The 19805-nt window shown below is 44.0% G+C and overlaps 1 protein-coding gene across 1 annotated transcript in view; it reads left to right on the top strand.

Annotated features, from left to right (window-relative positions):
* The window catches only part of DCLK3 (doublecortin like kinase 3), a 152729-nt gene that overhangs the window by 95180 nt on the left and 37744 nt on the right, over window positions 1–19805 (top strand). The window contains exon 3 of the mRNA XM_069214970.1: window positions 8950–9082. Coding sequence (XP_069071071.1) covers window positions 8950–9082 — 133 coding nt within the window. The remainder of the gene's footprint in view (window positions 1–8949; window positions 9083–19805) is intronic.

The raw sequence follows: 19805 nt of genomic DNA, 5'->3' as shown, positions 1-19805 counted from the left end.
TCTCTCAGTTGATGTGGTGCCCTTTGTTTGTTTACATCATTCAATCAATTTCTCTCTAGTTCAGCCGGGGTCTTTCTTGCTTATAAGCTTCAGCTGGTTTTTAAGTCAAGTTGGCTTTTTGTATCGGAACAGGCGGGATTTCAGCCGTTCCGTACATTGTGTACATCGTGGAGCACGGAGAGCCTTTCTTTAGATCATTCATTCAGCCTGCCACGGCGCTGGTCCATTTTCCACGTGTCGGTCTGTTTCTCGCATGATCGTATCGTCAGGATCTGGCTGCTCCAACCGCCCGTGTAGCGTAACACATGGCTATCAGATACGTGTATCGATAGAAGTACAAGGCAAGAAATGGAGTCAATGGTACAAGATCACTAAACAAGATGTAGTTACTGGAGGAGACGCATCTGTATAGGGAAGCCTCCCTGTCAGCATAATTTATGGGCACAAACTATTTTTATGACCCATATATCTATACTCGCTGTTTGATTGTGTGCAGGTACCTCTATACATTTTATCTGTGAGAAGATCAACTTGCTCAGGAGGAGACTAGTGCCATCCTTTGCAACAGTTCCTCTCGATACTCAGTGAGGTATCGCCCTTCTTTTCAGCAATTTTTATATAGAGCACTTTGGGGTAAAAAGGAAAAAGAGAGCACCTTGGGCGTATATTTTTTCTGGATTTAAATCATTACTTTGGAGCATTTATATTAATATCACATTTGCCTCACGGTGGTACACTTGGACTACATAAATCAGGAAAGACATTTGTTTGTCTTTATTGTTCCGCCTGTATTTTATAGGTATAGGCATGATCACCTATTATTGGCTAGTGTCTTTGCTCTTTCTTTTTTTTGTGTTATTTTGTTTGTCTGTCCTCAGTTTGTATGGTTGTTTGGAGATGTCATAATTGCAGACATATTTATTTTGTGTTTTACATTCCAGAATTATGTATCTAGTAAACTGTTCCCTGGCACAACTGTATATATACTAAGATTTTGTGCCCTGAAGAAGGTGAGCGACCTGCCCTGGGCCGCTGCTCACCTAAACGTACGTCGGCACTACTACAAATGAAAAGGACAATTGTCGGAATTAACATGGACATTGTTTTGAAAAGTATATATTAACGTTTTTCGTCTGATATGAAGAGGGGCCACAAGATACACTTTATTGACATTCTTGGAGAATCATCTTTTTACATTATTGCTGGCGAGACCGAGTGGCCCGCTAGATATAGGCACAATGTGTAATCTTAAAAACTGAATAATGGTTGGCCCTACACATTTAGTTTAGTCCATGTTATTCTCATGTTTTAATATGGTATGAGTGAAGTAGTCTGAATGCGCTTATTGGGTTTTAGTCTCTGTTTTGTTTTCCAGGGTTCGCATTATGGGTTCTTATTTGATTGCCATTTATCTGTTGGACATCATTTTGAGCATATTTATGATAATTAAAGACATATAGTATTGAGCAATTTCTTTGACATATTTTCATATCTTTTTGTATGTCTGGTTTGTTTACCTGGGATTCCTCTCTTGGTACCTGGAGTATCCTTGGGACATTTTCGATTCTATATTGAACTCTTTGTTGACCCTGAGACTTCGGAACAGGAGGCAGGCTCAATAAAAGCCCTTGGAGAGCACTTATGTGGAAGGCAGAGACCTTCCAGCAAAGTAAGAGGCCAGCAAGCAACAAGGCAACAGCAGGACAGCAGTCCTTCTCAGCAAAGCAGTCCAGATGAGTCCTTTGGGCAGCCAGGCAGTTCCTCTTACAGAGTTCAGGTGTAGATCCAGAAGTGTCTGATTTGATGTGCTCAGAGACCCAGTTTATATACCGAAAAATGCCTTTGAAGTGGGGGAAACCCAGCACATGTAAAACACATAAGTACATGTCCTGCCTTTTACTTACATAGCACCCTGCCCTATTGGTTCCCTAGGGCCTACCTTAGGGGTGACTTATATGTAGAAAAGGGAGAGTTTAAGGCTTGGTAAGTAGTTTTAAATGCCAAGTCGAAGTGGCAGTGAAACTGCACACACATGCCTTGCAATGGTAGGCCTGAGACATGGTTAAGAGGCTACTTATGTGGGTGGCACAATCAGTGCTGCAGGCCCATTAGTAGCATTTAATTAATGTGGCAGGTTACATGCCCTGGGCACAAGTAGTGTCAATTGGGTAAGAGCCAATGTTACCATGTGTTTAGGGAGAGAGCACATGCACTTTAGCACCGGCTAGCAGTGGCGAAGTGTCCAGAGCCCTAGAGCCAACAAACATCAAGCCAGAAAAAGAGGAGGGGTGACCCTTCAGAGAGGGCAATTTTCCAACACAACTCTTTCATCTCCCCTCTCAACTGCAGCCCAGCCACAAAGACAACTCCTGCAGCCCTGTCTTACTTCTGATTCCCCACTATTATATGTATTGAATGTAGTATCTTTTCACTATGTAACACTCACTTCCCTTGCATCCACCATTATCTCTCCTCTTACTTCTGGCAGACCTTTCTTGTCTTTCTTGTCTGACACAGCACTTTCCTCAGTCTTCCTTTCTGCTTTTCTAAATCTTGTAGCCCTTTCTTCTCACTGTCTCATTCATTTATCCTGCAGCCTTCCTGTGTGGACCCTATCCAAATAGCATACTGGCCACCAACATGTGATAAAGCCCCACACATGATTCTGACAGAAAGATAGATCCTGGGGGTGACACGCTGTGCATGGTGGAAGGATGAAGAGGGGCACGCACTGTGGTGGTTAAACAGGTTTCTAAAAATCTTGCTTGCTAAGCCATGCGTCAAATGGACGAGCCTCCATTATCACAGCTGCCATTATCACAGAGGAGCACAGGATAAAAACATAGGATAGGTCATTGCAGAACTTTGCTGAAGCCTTGATGGAAGGCAACTACTGGACATCCTGATTTCTGGGAGGTGAGTTTGTACTATCTATGTCAACAGAGGTGGACCTTTCTAAACCTCAAGAAATGAATATGGACAGTAGACAGCCTTTTCCAGGAAAGATAATTTCAGGGTTATCTCTAAGATCCCGTATTTAGCCACACTAGATCACACAACGCTACAGGCCAAGTGGAACAGTTTAGGTGCATGCTGAAGAAGAACTTCTGAATTCCTAAGGATCCGATGACTGACAACTGTGTGAAAACATTATTGAACTACAAGTGGCCAGCAATCATGCTATTAGGTTAACCCATCAGAAGGGCCATGGTCTGTTATAAAATGTGACTTAGTGGAACCACAGTGGAAAAAAAGACGACAAAGAAATGTACATGCCTTTCCCACTGACATTGATAAAACAGATAAGCATCATTTTCTGCCCACTGATATGACAATGGCATCACTAGAAATGTATGTATGTCCACAAAGTTCAAGGAAAAAAACACTCAACAGTATCTACATGGCAGTGACATAGATGACTCCTGAGGCTCCCCACCGACATCCACCACTGAGTATCCAGCAAAGGAGGGTGACCTAGCCCCAATTCTTAGCATGTTAGAAAACAGTCGAGAACTTACTGTACCCTGTTAAAACATTACTTCTGGGTTGAGGAATTTACTGAGTGAGGTAAGTACGCCCTACTGTTTGTTTTTCACTTGGAAATGAGGCATAACATGCACAATGTGGTCCTTAGTCATGTTTTCCCCAATACATTTTGGCACGTTTTAACATCTAACAGGCAACATTTAAAAGGAAATAACAGTTAACAACTTTTAATTCCGATTGCTGTTCAACATCATGCATGCACTGGGGTTGGAATTTAACCCCCTGCTCCTAATCAGGGCCTCTGTGGCCAAGGTCTCCAAGGCTTAATTTTGCAGCTGCACTTGTTTTCTCGCTCGATATTTTTCGGCAAAAATATTATTTTAATTCAAGACTTAAATACATGAGAAAATAAAATCTATCCTGTGTGCTTATTTAAGTGTGTGGCGCACAACTCTTCATGCTTGGCAAAAATGCTCAAACCAGCCCCGCTCCCTTCCTCTTCTCCCGCTACTGCTCTCTTTCCATCCATCTATTCTGTCTCCTTTCTCCTATTTCTCTTCTCCCTCTCTGATTGCTTTCTATCTACCTTTCCCTTCCCTCCCTTTCTTTCTCCCATGAAGCCTCCCTGTGCTTGCTGCAGGTAACCTCAGGGAGCTGGAGAAAGTGTCACAGACACCAGGAGCGCCCTTTAAAACCAGCCTCCTTGCAACCGGGAAAGTGCCTGATGGAAAAAACAAGCCCTGTCCGGCCTTTGTCGACTCCAGCAGATACATTTTTTAACTAAACTGACGATGCTGATAATAGCAACATAAAAGTATCTCTGTGATTCAAGAAACGTAGTTCACCTGTTCAATAAAGAGTTTGAAGTTTTGAGGGCTATCGTGAGCTTTACTTTTCTTCATAGTATAAAATCTGTTTTTATTGTTTTGACTGAGCGCTACTCGCTCCCCCGAGAGCAGTGGAGACAATACGCAAATCCGGTGTTTTGGTGGTAATCAGAGTACCTGGGGGAACTCATTTACGTCAAGAAGGAAGAGGAACTGCAGTTTTAATGAGCCCTGGGGCTCAACAAAGGAAGAATGGGCAAAAGGTTAATATTCAGGACTCCACGTCTATGAAGTAATACTTAGCTAAATGTACTCTTTTGATTCCAACTCTAATATTTTTTTCAAACATACACTTGTGGAAGTAAACATGTTTTATTCTAGAACATGAGAATGTGGTTGAGAGCGGTATTTACAAATGTTTTGTGTATAAGACAACTTGTGCTCACCAAGGGCCAGATGTAGCAAGCAGTTTTTCCCATTCTGTGTCTATGGAAAAATGTGTTTGTACATATGGCCCTAAATGCAGTACAATGTCCTTTTAACTACCTCGAAGAGCCTAATTTAAAAGAGTGTCGTAACCGGATTCCCCCATAAAGTGTCAGGATTCTTATTTACTCTCCTCTTTTACCCTCCCCTATAACTAGGATAGGTGGAAGGGCTTATAGATTTGAGGATGCAGACATCACTCATCTTGTCATTGGGCGTGTAATGATGATGTTCCCAATAATGATGCTTCACTGAACTCCCAGTTTACAATTTTCATTGGATCCGAGCCTTAGGAAGTTTGCTATGTAAATCACTCTGGCCTTCCAGACAAAGTTCTGTAAGTGCTCCTGACATACTGATAGAAACCACAAAGAACACCCAGGACACTTGCAAGGTCTCTGCTGGAAATAGACCCACATTTTGTTGTTACATTTCTAAGAATTAAGGGCCACATGTATCAAGATTCCAGTTAGCGATTCTCAAATTGTGATTTTTAAGAAATCTCACTTTAAGAAATGCAAAAAGCGATGTATCAAATTTGAAAATCACTAATAGCAATTTCTTAAAATTCGCAAACGCAATTTGCGAGATGCAAATACCAAATTGCAAAAAATATTTGCGATTCGGTAATTGAAAATCGGAAATTGTGACAACGGCAAACCGGAACAGCCTGATGACATCACAACCAGGAAGTGAGTCAGCCCATGCTGTTTCCAGGAGCCACACCCACAGGAGCAGGGAGAGAGGCACAGCCAAGCACCAGGGAGTCAGCATTGTGAGTAGGCCAGGACCAAACTGCAACATGGCCAATGCTAGAAATGGGAAGGAGAAGGGAGACAGGAAGAGGAAGCTCAAATTTAGTGAGGCAGAATTGGAGGTGCTCATTGAGGAGGTTGTTGGGAACCATGATAGACTATTTGGAAAAAACTCACTCCAAGTACCTGAGAGTGAGAAGCGGAACCTCTGGTCTGACATCCAGAAAAAAATATACACAGTGGGTGTTGCGCAGCGCTCTGTGGAGTATAACCTGGACTCAGATGAAATGCCAGAACACGAACCCACACCACCACCAGAGGCGAGTCCCACAGGAAGACAGCAGTCCCTGCACCAGCGAGAGTCAACTCCCCTCAGGAGGCACCACAACGCAGGCAGACAGTGCACAGAAGAAGGAGGCGGCCCATCAATCTTTGGCAGCCTTGAAGCTTCCATGCTGAAGGTTCAGCGCCTGCAATGCAAACAACTGAAGACACTGCACATACAGTTTGTGTCTCACAACAGCAATATATGGTTCCTACACAAGCAGTTGGAGAATCTGATTGAGGGACAGCAAACAGTTGCTGAAAATACCAAGGAGTTGACACAGGCCATTGCGGAACTCTGCACTGAGATACGTCAGGAGTGCGTCAGCCAGCGCAGGCGCCATCACCAATATTTGGAAAGGTTTGATAGCTTCTGTAGATCCGTCAATCGGTTCGCAAGTTCTACAGCACTGATTTCACGGCGTGCCGTTGCCACACAGGTGGAGATGGCACATTGCATTCAGGACATTGCACAGGGATTGGTGCAAAGTACCAACGTACTGGATGCCATGCAAACAGCATGCAGTGCCACAACTAGCGAACTGGGTGGTGGGGACAGTGAGGAGTCCTCTAGCCTCAGCAGTCTGACAGTCCCTGTGATTGATCCGAGGCGTCGCAGTGCCAGACACAGTACTGCATGTGAACCTGCTACTAGAGGTGCCAGCGAGTGCACAGAGCACTCAAGTGGAGTGCGTAGACGTAAGAAGTGATGTTGAGGGCTACAGGGGACCACCTACACATGTAGAAATACAGTCATCCCATGATGCTAATAGTGTGACACTGTGAATTGTTCATGTCTGCCCATTTTGAATAGCTATGTCCTAATGACACATTGTTTACCTGAAGTCAAGGTAATAAAGATGGTAAATACAGAAATACATTTCATTTAAGTGGATTTGTCATTACTTACATCAAAATGGTTGTGTGTGATGTCAGCACGTCTTTGCCTGCCCTCTGCTGCACTGGTCCTGTCTGCTGGTTGAAGGGGTGGTAAGGGATCATCATCCTCATCTGAGTCTGGCTCCATGAGTTCCACTGGTATGCCCCTGGTGGTTGCTATGTTGTGCAAGATAGCACATGTGGCCACAATTTTGCATGTCGTCTCTGGGCTGTACTGTAGTGCACTTCCACTCTTATGGATGCAACTGAAGCGGCTCTTCATCAGCCCAAAAGTGCGCTCCACCACATGGCAGTTTGCACTATGTGCAGCATTGTACCTTCTCTCTGCTGGAGTTGCAGGGCTCAGGTAGGGTGTTAGCATAGAGGTGTGCACAGCGTAGGCACTGTCTCCTGAATGCACAGAGAGTAAAATGAGTACATGTGCTGTCTGACGTCACGCTTACATCAATGCATTACTCTGAACTAACAAATTACCTAGTAGGTATCCTTCATCAAACTCCCCAACTAGCAGTCTTGTGTGTATCCCGCGGTGGCGAAAGATGTAGGAGTCCTGTGTGCTCCCTGGGTATCTGGCCACGAGATCGGTAATGATGTAGGATGCATTGCATATCACCTGTATGTTCATAGAATGATGGTTTTTACAGTTGCGATACACATACTCGCTGGCCGATGGTGGACAGATTGCTACGTGTGTCCCATCGATGGCACTTAGGACATGTGGGAACTGTGCTATCTGGTAGAAATTAACTTTAGTTTGTTGTAATGCCTATGGGGTGTTGGAGAATCTTATGTATAGTTGAATTCTGCTGAGCATGCCATTGAGAAATGCATTGAAAAATCGAGAGAGGGCACTCTTTGATACCCTTCCAGCTGCTACTATGACCCCTTGATAGCTCCCTGAGGCTAGTAGGTGCCGGGAGCATAATGGGTGGGTATGCTATTGGTCCTGTGTGTGTTTCGCTGCAGCATGGGTTGTAGCTCAGCTATCAGGTCAAGTATCATGGCTGAGCTTAACCTGTACTTCTCATAAATTTCCTCCTCAGTCTGATCAAAAAGGGTTATGTGCACTCTGAAAACGCGCTCCTGTCTCCTCCTCTCTCTCCTCAAACCTGCCAAGATCCTCATTCTCCTCGCCATGACGTAGAGTGCAGCCATTGTGGAAGAGGAGCTGAGGCATTCTGGGCCTTTTTATATAGGTTGCATCTGGTTACCACCTGATTTCAGTTCGTGGTAAATTGCATGTGCAAACGGCCATTCTGCAAATAATCGCAAATTGCTATTTTTTGATGCATCGCATTGCGAATCCGTTTTTGCGTGTTGCAATCTGCGTATCGCAAATAGCGTCATGATTTAGCGGTTCGCTATCTGCGATTCGCTAATCTGTATCGCAATTAGCGTTTTTCGCAAAGTGCGAGTCGGTAAATCATGACGCTATTTGTGATACGCTGTTTGCGGCACGCTAATTCATGTCTCATTCGCAAAAATTCGCTATTTTAGCGATTTCTTATTTTCACACTGCGAATGTCTTTCATACATCGGAAAACAAATTTTTGCATTCGCAAACGGACATTCGCATTATTTGCAAATCCAAAAACGCTTGATACATCTGGTCCTATGTCACTTAGTGGCCAAGTCATCGTGCTATGCAGGCATAGTGAAATTGCATACAGTAGGGTCTTGATTACAGTAGCCTCTCTTAGTTGCCAGACTGTTGAGTATTTAAATAAGATGTTTGATCTGATTAGGTTATAGCTGTTGAAATTTACCAGGGGAAGAGGACGAATCCCCAACGGGACATACAGATTTTGGTGAGATAAGCATGAAAATCTATAGGTTATGCCCTTTTCTGAGGACAGTAGTCATAATTGGGTGCTCTTCATTGCACCTAAATTTCAATCTCTTTGGTGTCGGAGAATATTGAGTGAAATAAGTATTGCACCCTTTTATGGGCCAACCTTCATTGCGACTGAAGGTTTCCCCTGAGGCGACTCCTACCATGACAGGGGAAAAGTTTCACAATAACGGTAGATATATTTAAATAGGGCTCTTCTTCCTCAACCAGCATACATAGGTCTTGTCTCTGCCTCACTGGTTGCAAGTCTGAAATTCATTGTTAATATATTTTATTAGCACATATTAAAACCAATGTTATTTTTTGATGTCATTTACAGATACAGCATAATCCAGACAAATCTACTACTCTAAAACTAGCTGACTTTGGACTTGCCGTGCATGTGACTGGACCCATATTCACAGTGTGTGGAACGCCAACCTATGTGGCTCCTGAGATACTGCTGGAAAATGGTGAATATGAAATTGAATTTTCTTATTGTGCATCCGGTAAGAATTGACTTCTTTAAAACGAGAGCTGTACCACCATTACTAATTTACTTCCAAATCACACCTCCTGAACTAGCAGAATACATGCGAGGAGCATAGCATGTTCATAGCTTTGTTGCCAAACTAACATTTTGCTAAATCTGCAAAATATTTCACCAGCAAAACTGGTCGGATCCGGAAATAGTTGTGGAAGGATGCTTCACTAAGATTGTTCACCAAAGTGATTTTCGTAGCCTATTTATATGACAAATGCCACTGTTCCTGTAGTTGCCTCATTTTCATGGGTAGGACGTGGTGTGTGGTGGCGTGAATTAGATCAACTAAAAGCACAACTCAAGACAAGAAATCCAATAATAGGAACACACAACTTATGCCAGATAAGACACTGATGTCTTTCAATGGCTGAACATTGTGAATGGACTACACTTTCCTCTGTGAAATATCTTGTTTATCCCCCATGCACACAATACTAACACATGCTGAGAATCAGAAACTGTAACCTGCAATTTACACTCAGCTCTCAGCAGACGGTGCACAAACCCAGTGAGGCATTTGAAATAAAAAGGTTATACACAGTTTTGAGCTGCAGGTTCACCATCTAAAAGCGATAACATGCTGTCATCAGAAAATGTGACCTGCAAATTGCACACACCTTTGTTGCAGCTACATTATTCAATGAGATGTTTTAAGGACATGTTTGAGAAATCTGTTTGTTGGATGACTGGGGTGTGAGCCCTGGTCAAGCAGCAACCACAATCCTTGTCAGGGTGAAACATGCACCAACCGTAGATTAATCTGTGCGCATCCCTCTGGTAGCGTGACACAGAGCAGTCAGACTGAACTTAAAAACAATGTATAAAATGTTTGTGCAACATTTGAAAAAATAATAAAATTATAACACTACACAAAAAGAATCCCACACCAAGTTAGAAAAATAGAACTTGTTTTTAGAAAAATGAAACAAGACCAAAAATGATAAAAATCCAATCAGTGGAACCAGAGATATGCAATTTTAAAGATTTAAGTGAAAAAAAACACCAAAAAACACAAAACACCAACTGAGTTTATCTGTTTGCGCTGGACCAGGACAAAGTCAAAAGTTCAGGCTCACTGCAATGGAGCGTGGGCCAGCTACAGGGACCAGTTAGGCCTACTGAACACTTAAGTACCTTAAATCTTGGTATGCAGAGTGTTGTATGAATCCAAGTCAAAGATGCAGGGGCATATTTATACTCCGTCTGCGCCGAATGTGCGTCAAAACTTTTGATGCACATTCAGCACAAACGTTGCCCTGTGTTGAAACTTTGACGCCCGAGCCCGCGGCCGACAAAAGTCCACCGTGTACGTCATTTTTTGGATGCGGCAACCCGCCTTGCATTAATGGATGTTCCTGTCCAAAAAATGACAAACGCCCGTTCGTCGTATTTATGCTTTCGGGCAAAAATGACGCACGGCCGGGAGGCGGAGCCGGAAAATGACGCTCAGCCCGATTTGCATCAAAATTTAAGGCCTGGGTCAGGGCAGGCGTTAAAATGGGGCAAAAACACCTGTATTTAATCAGAACACACAGAAGCAACAGCAGAGCAGCAGAGCAGCAAAAGGGAGACATGGAGGTGATTCTTATCCAGCGTGCACGCAGACGCAGAGTCCAGCAGCTACAACAGCAGCTACCAAAACACCAGCAGGGACCCCAAAGGCAGCGCAGAAGGCAGGAGAGGATATTCCGCCCCAGAACAACCCTTAATGGCCTCAGGGAGCACGACATCATCCAGAGGTACAGGTTGAACTGGCAAGCCATTCAGCAGCTGCTGTGAAACATTGAGCCGCAGTTGGCACCCACTTTGCTGACACCCCGCACCATCCCAACAGAAACCAAGCTGCTTGCCGTACTTCACATGCTGGCAAGTGGCTCTTTTCAAACAACTGGTGCCCTGGTTGCCGGAATATCACAACCATCATTCTCTGCCTTTTGCCCAAAGTACTGGATGCCATCATTGGACTTACACCTTGCCACATCTGTTTCCCTAACACATTGCAGAAGCAGCAGGAAACAAAACATGGGTTCTACCTCATTAGTGGCTTCCTACACGTCCTTGGTGCAATCGACTGCACACATGTACGCCTTGTGCCACCTGCTGCAACTGAACATCTCTACCGCAACAGGAAGCACACACACTCTATAAATGTGCAGGCCATTGTCGATCACCAAGGATTGAACACCAACATCTTGGCTAAATATCCTGGGAGTGTCCATGACTCATTCATCTTCCGTCACTGCACCATCAATGAACACTTCCAGGATGGACGGTATGGCAATGGACTACTTGTTGGTAAGTATAAAAACCTACTTATATATACACACTGCACAGCAACCCTCTAGGACACACAACACATTCTCCACAACAGCAACATGTCGGCAGGAACACACTGAGGTCGTGACACCGCTAGGCATGTTTCTTAGGTCACCATTGAACCTGTCACACATCGGAAATTAGTGTACAGTCTAATGTTAAGACGTGAAAGATCACAACGTGTGGAGTGGTTTGCCTAAATGTCACCTTGCAAATTGTAAGTGTCCCAATGACGTTTACATTAATCCATTGCATAAGTCTAAAGGCATGGGATGTCCAGGGTACATTGATATGAACGTGTTAACAACACTGTCAAAATGAATCTGTGTATGGAACTATCATCTCACCCCCAGTGAAGACACACGGACACCTGTATCACAAGTCACAATGCTAGGGAGGGCACACTGTACTGCAAATCCCAAAACATACTGCTGACAACCGGTCAGCAGGCAAACACTCATTCAGCCAAGGAAACAACACAATGCAGATGGTACATCCTACAAGCCTAGGATGCGACATAATAACACAAAAGAGTCACAGACAACACAAGACAACTACTGCCATGAAAGGTGATTTCAATGGGGCTAGCTACATCAACATGATCCCCTTCATTTTCTCTGCAGCCGATCAGGGGTATGGCATCAAGCCATGGATAATGACACCTATTGGCAACCCGAGTACTGCAGCAGAGTGTGCCTACAATGACGCACATAGGAGGACACGCACCATAGTCGAGAGGACCTTCGGCATCCTCGAGTCAAGGTTCCGGTGCCTCGACATCACTGGTGGTAGCCTCCTATATTCCCCGGAGATAGTCTGTTAGATCATCCTAACATGTGCTATTCTGTACAACATTTGCATCAAAAGGAACATTCCCCTCATGGACCCCGAGCCACACATGCCTGAAGTGGAGGAAGAGGAGGATGGTGGCCTGCAACATGAGGGGGAACTACAGAACACGTCCACTGGTATACGCAGGTGGCAACATACCGTGAACAATTTCTTTTCAATATAATCACCATCACCACTATATGAACTAATTTAAATAAACACCTATAATAATCACCATATCATTGTTTGGCCATTCATTTTTGCACACCTTCATCTCTAACTATCAGAATAAGAGTGTTGCCTCATGGAGCATTGCTGATATACCGATTAGGACACTGAAAATCCCAGAGCTAATGTGATGCGTAACATACAATGGTCAAATACACACACACTGTAAATGACATATATCATGTACATTTCTCCTTTGAAGGCCAATAGCAGAGGACCACACCTATTTCACACATACATGTTGAAATCAAGGTCCAACGCAGCATATGGCACACAACTAAGACACCATCACTCAATAAGGGGAAAACAAGCCTCATACATGAGGCAGTTGATGTGCTTTTGCATCAGTAACAGGAATGTCTGACCAGACCCTTGACAGCAGTAAGTCCAAGTGCACCCAATATTTGCAAGGACTATCTGTGACCAGAGTTCCATAGAAGCAGTACATAGACAGCACAAGTGCCACACATATGAGCAGCATTGTGCACATGACATTCCATGTACATGTCAGCCCATTTCCTAACTCCTGACACACCCATGCACCTGGTCACAACCCACCTGTCTGAAGAGGTCCCTGGTATACTAAGATGTGTACCCTGATATTCCCTCCTCTACACACACAGCTTGTCAATAGCAATCCAGTGTGCTATACCCTTTCCTATGGTATGCCATTGTAATAGAACATCTGACTGCATGGACTTCAGGTCAATTAATACACTGGCTTCTAGTTTCCAAGCCCTGTTAGCACCTGTAGATTGCTTCCTGTGTGAAAATGTCTGTTGGCCATTAGAATGCAAATCTCACCTACAGGACTTGTGAGAAACAGATGCAGCCCACACCTGTGATCACCTCCATGCACACCACCCATTTCAACAAGCACTGCCCCTGCTGATGCCTGGAACAGCATAGGAGTTGGCATTTTGTCAAATACACCGCTAAGCATTGATACTAATTAAGCCGTGTAACACAGCCCTTGGGTTAATTTGTCACCTTCAAAAACACAGGCCATACACAGTTAGACATGTCAACTGTCTAGTTCATCCTCCAAACAGTCTTAGTCAGACCACTGATTATGTAACTTGTCAAATTGCTGTATCCTGATTCACCCTGCATTCTGTCAGCCTGACTGGCATCTGTCTGTGCGTCACACTAAAGTATCCCTGTGTCTACATATGTACCACACTTGTGTTAGCAAACCTCTCATTCATCAGGGGGTATTTGGGCATGTGCTTCTTCAATGCATACCCAAATACATTGTATAGCATCATCTGCCTTTTAACTGTACCATATGAGTTAAATCCTCTGTGAAAACCAAAATTCATGGCCCATCCCTTGTCTGGGTGTCATTTATGCATGATTGACAAAGTGTGACAGTGTCCCATGGCCGTATGCAGGGATTGGGTAGAGGGCCTTCAGCAGAACCAGCAACCTCTGATAATGTCCATGAAAAATCCACACATGTCAGGACCCTGACAGTTCACACACAGAACTACATTGCTCACAACATATTGATGGGCCGTGTGTGGTGAATAGCTGCCAGAATAATCAGCACAGAGGCTATGATGTTCCCAGATGCAGTGGGAATTGCCGAGGCTAACCTATGTACAAATGTTGTAATGATACCTGCCGAAACATGACACCTGAGACATTATCTCACTCAGCACACCAAGGTTGCCCTGTTGACTGTCTCATTACACGTCTTTAGTGACAGGGTGGGACCATCCCATGTAGGTTCTCATGTCCACATCCACTTTACTCACATTGATCAACAAAGGATACTCAGTAGATACAGGAATAGCTGCCACTGACTCATGATGAGTCCTGGACCGAACTGTGACAAATTACACCCCCAAAAATATACAGGATCAACATTGGACCACACACATGAACAAGACACCTATGTGCAATTGATCACTGGAAATATGTGGACACGTGCTGCCTCGTCTGCTGGTCCACCACAGCCACTTGAGAGTTGTGGCTCACTTATATGACCTCAACTGTGGTGTCATCATACATTTGTGATTCACCTTTGTCTGTCTGGGCAAACAACATGGTACCCACTTCCTCAATGCATGTGTATGACTCACTGTGGGATTCACCAACTAGTGCCTAGGAAGCTGTTACCAAAGCTCTACGACATAGGATGTTGAAAATGTGGACCATTGACATGAACAAGCGTCTGCCATCTATCTGGTGCATGCTTTGTCATATGTGGTGTCTACGTTACCCTAAATCTTGGAAGTCCACATTACGGATTTTGCTACATGTATGACTAACACATGTCCTCTCTCATTTCCACAATGACTTGCATCTAAGGTTTGGACACATGGACGTCACATTCATACAAGCAAATGTGCAATAATGCATCATGTAATACACACACACTTGGTCAACAAATACATTAGTTGCCACAGCACACACATTGAGCCAAAGGAATTTAGGTATTGTACATATGTGCGTCACATTTCTATCCTCTCCTGATGCCAAACATGCCCAATTTGTGCAATACATATATGTTGGCCACACATATGGCCATCTAGTGCATCAGCCAACCGTCAAAATACTGTGAAGGAAGTAGCGGATCATGGTCATCTGCAGTATGATGTCACATATGTGAACATACACCATCAACACCATAGTGGGTGCCATCAGGCTATCTCTGATGTGTCCCAAATGTAACATAACATAAAAACAGAAAAAAAGCCCAAAACCAGTTCATGCACTGAAATTTTGACGTTACTAGCGTTATGCGTCATTTTATGTACACCAATACTGATTTTGCATCATTTTTTTGATGCACAGAAGTGAACATTAGGCCGCATCCAGATAATTGTACAGGCTATTTACTATTATTTGGATGCGGGCTAATTTTCACTCCTGTGCGTCAAAAAAAATGACGCACAAACTGTATGCGTGAAAAAAGTATGACGCATAACGCGAAAAAGGGCAGACATTTTATACAGGAAGTGATGTAATAGGATATCCTGTTTACAGATCATGTACAGTGGGTGTACTTTCACTTTCATTTTGCAGTCTATGATTCTTCTAGACTGTGCGGCTGTGTACAGAGTGGTGTCCATATATTTTGTGCTTTTGTGTCCTGTGTGCTGTCTCTATTGTCAATTTGTGAAATAAATATTTTGGAGGTATACTGTCCTACTGTGTTTTGTGTACATTTGTCCTATCATCTAGTGTTTTTGTTGTTTGTGGGAGTCTGTTGTAGGTAGTGCTAGCTTGGGGATAGTTGGGCTCTTTTAGTGGTTAAGTTTACTTTTCTTCTGTATTTGTACCCCTACTTTCCCCCTTTTCCCCTTTCTATTTCTTTAACCCCTGTTCCCTTTCACATTTCTACAATGTCTGGTAGGCCACGTCTTGGCAGGATGGGTGAAGAGGAGTTGGGGGGCTTCATATGGCTTGTGTGCCATTTCTTGCCACTGATGATCGAGGCAGGGTGATACAGGGGTATCACACAAAGGTGCGTAGAATCTGGTGGGGAAAGGTGCTGCATCACCTGCAGTGTGTGTATACCAGCCAGAGGAGTGACCACCAGCTGAAGCACCGGTGGGCTGACCTCATCACCAGGGAGCCGGATCTCTTGGACCACCTGGGCATCGTGATTGGTGGCCCTGTTGGTGAGTACTAATCATGTAAGTGTGCACGATTAAATGCTCTGTAGTGACATCAGATGATTTGTACAATGTCTGCCAGCTAAGGTGCTGACTGTGTGTAATGCTGGGGAAACATACTGGGATAATTGATGCACTATGGGAAGGATCACAATTGCTAGCTGTCAGGTAGCAGGTGCTCAGCAAACTTACAGGATATTTTTTCGTGAAGTAAATTGGTGCTGCCTTTGTGTCAGACAACCAAACAAAATAGGAGCCAATCATGTCTATATAGGGCACATTTGCCAGAGAAGTAAAGATGTACCAACATATTGGCTTACTTTGTTGACGCAATAGCTAGACTGACTTTAGAATCACTACATGATGCAGAAAATGAGTGCTGGCTTCACGTCAATTGATGATAGCAAAGTGGCTCAGACATATGTCTCATGTGAGTCTGGTGACTGTGTAAGGAAAGCGTTCACAGAAGTTCTATGAATGTTAGGGATTATCGTGGTCCTTTATCTTTTTGGATACATGTCAGATCTGGATTTGAAAACATTGTGAAAAGGTGTAAGGTGCCCTCAGCTAACATCTTAGAATGTTGCTTGGAGTTAGTTGTGCCACACTCCAATTAGGGATGGCAGTGCAAAGGTATGCACATGGGTTCACATCTCCATAGTTGGTGCAAATCACCATAGCTGGGCCACATCAAATGAAGAAACTGTAACAACATGAGGGCTTACAAAAGTCCCTGTCCCTCTGTACATTGTACCTATGTGTAATAAATGTGTCATGGCCACATAGGCTGTTTGACTGGTAATGCAGTCCTCAAGTAACCAGGCTTTGGATGTCTCTCTTGGATGCACATGATGAGACGATTACACTCCATATTTTTTTCTGGTCACCAATGACGGGGCATGTTTGCCACCACATGATAGTTAGGGCCACTGCATGTATGCAGATATGTGTGTAACTGTCACAGGAGACCCATGCTATGTACAAGTTGTCCGTGATATATCAGATGCAGTATTGTCATGTCTGAATGGCTGCCATTTCCGTATTCAGCCTACACATTGTATATGTTTATGAAATTGTTGGTCTGTGCACAGATTTTGAGCACATTTCTTCCTTCCATGCCTTACAGGTGGACCGGCACCCTACACTGTGGGAGAGGTGGCTACATTTGAGGACACCGACCACTCCAGTAAGTGTTGATATGTCTGTTATGTGTTGTGTTTGCTGGTTATGGACTCCTGTGTGTTGAACGCATAGCAAGGTGTGATGCGTTGGACAATCATTTATCTTGTTCCATGAGTGGGATTTAATTTACTCATATGTTTTGAGTTGGCCAATGCGTATCCTATTGTATTATCTAGGGATTGTAGGCCATTCCTGTAGGCACCACAGTGAGTACTGGGGTGAGTCATGTGGATGACACTTGTATCAACAAGAGTCGCACTGGAAGTCAGCTCAGATTTAGTCAGCCTGTCAGACCCACATTCTCCAAGATTGGTACAGCAAATTGCTTTCCAATAGACTTCTGCTTCCCTATTTACCAAGGTACTTATTAAACTGTAGGTAGAACTTCCTAGCAGGATGTACTTCCACATGTAGTGCTACAAGTATGTGGAACCTGAATGCAATGGCCTAGGTGTGCATGCTAATCATGATCATGGCTGTTCTTTCAACTCTGTGTCTGATGTAAGTCATGCCTTACTGGAAGTATTTGTTGTGTACCAAGCTCTGCATTTCCTGACATGTGTGGCGCTATGATTGGTCAAGGGTTTGCAGACTCCTAATTGTTGATAGACCTTACATGTGGTGTGTGTGTAGAGACAAACACTTGTGGAGTTTTCTATACGTTCCTCGGTGTCCATGTTGTTTGGAATAGATAGTTGTTTATCCACCCCCCCCACCCTCAAACACAGGCATGGGTTTGTGAATGGGGTACCTAGGACTGATGCTACCAGTATGTTACACATATATGTGAAAAAGTGACTGTTTGGTTGGAACCTAGTATACACACTCAGGTTTGGCACATGGGTACTATACTGGCAAGTCCTGTTACAACTTGCAGACCATGTGGCTTTAGTTTTGCATTCCGTACACTGACATTTGTAGCCCAGGTATTGGCGGAGGATATGCAGCATGATTGTTAGCTGATAACTGGCAGAACTCAGATGGCAAGTCAATGCCAGTTGTTACCCATCTTGTAGGTTATGGATGTGCTATGTGTGATGTGACATTTGTAGGCTGGCCTGCCATGTACTTCCTCAGGGACATTCAATGATATGTATTGTGATATGAGCTGTTACAAGTACAGTAGATGTATTGTCTAATTGACTTCTTGTGCCATTTCACACAATGCAGTTCCTAATGTACATTATTTGCATTTGTCTTCACAGCTGCAAAAATGACTCCAGACCAGGTCTGTGAGTTCGTGCAGTGGGCCATGAGATACCAGCACATCCTGCTGGTGGAGACGGGGTTCAGGAGGATGGCCCGTCGATATCGCCATGAACGGGCCTCCGGGGCATGGATGGCCTTCCCACAGGATGGACCTACTTTGACCACCACAGCCACCACCAGCACAACCACCACTTCAAGCCAGGTGGCCCCACCCACAGCTGGGACTGTTGTCCCTACATCTGCCGGACTTCCAGGCCCCAGCATTGCTACAGGTGCAGGACAGCCCACAGGCCTTGGCTCCACACACACACAGACCTCCTCCACCGGTACCCAGACTGCCCCAGCTCCATCTGTTGACCCTGCAGCATTCAACAACATGGAACGGAAGATGGACCGTGTGTTGCGCAAGTTAAGCCATCTGAGCCGGGATGTTCGCCACATTAACCGGCGTGTGAAGTCAATCAAGAGGACCCTCCGCAGGGCCAACCTCTAGACTTTTTTGATCTGGACATGATTCCCTCCCCTCCCTCCTCTTTCCTTGTTCTTATACTTAGTGGGCTTAGGGGGCTTAGTGTTAGGTTCGTATAGGCTGTTAGTTTAGTTAGTGTTAGTGGGTGGGGGATGGGCGGTCCTGATTCTTTCTATTTTTACTTATTACGTGTGATGGGCTATGTTGGGGTTCTTGTGTGTTTAAAAAAATATATATATTAAAAAAAACAAATTTACAAAAAAATATATATTTGTTTAGTATTGGATAGTATGTGTTTAGGTTAGTATGTGTTGTCCTCCATGTGTCCCGTCTCATAAGGGGGTTGGGGTGGATGTTTAGAACATTTCGTCACATGTGATAAGTAAGTTTAGCTTAGGTTAGTTAGGGACAGTTGTGGGTAATGAGTAGTCAGGGTAGATTAGGGTAGGTAAGACTTTTCCCTCAGTTTCCTCTTCTGTGATTAGCATTTAATAAATATTTTGTTAACCCTTAACAGTATGTGTTAAATGGTACTTGATCCTGGGCTTGGAATTAGTGTACCTGAATGTTGTTCTATTACATTTGTGTCCTATGCTACAAACAAATCCCAACTGAGCTGTAAGATTGGCAGCTACCCCAGAGCTACCTTGCAAAGTTTCCACCCTTTGTTGCAACCACCAATCACAGTTAATATGGATCACAATGTGTTTCTGTTGATAAGTGTGTTTTCTACGTCACAAACAGTGCTTCCAGACTTGGTATTGGGGGAACAGTTTTAGGTCTGACTGCAG

This window comes from Pleurodeles waltl, chromosome 2_1 (assembly GCF_031143425.1).
Source record: "Pleurodeles waltl isolate 20211129_DDA chromosome 2_1, aPleWal1.hap1.20221129, whole genome shotgun sequence".
In the NCBI taxonomy this organism is placed as follows: domain Eukaryota; kingdom Metazoa; phylum Chordata; class Amphibia; order Caudata; family Salamandridae; genus Pleurodeles; species Pleurodeles waltl.
Note: the sequence above shows the minus strand (reverse complement) of the source record. Positions and strands in the feature narration are given on the sequence as shown.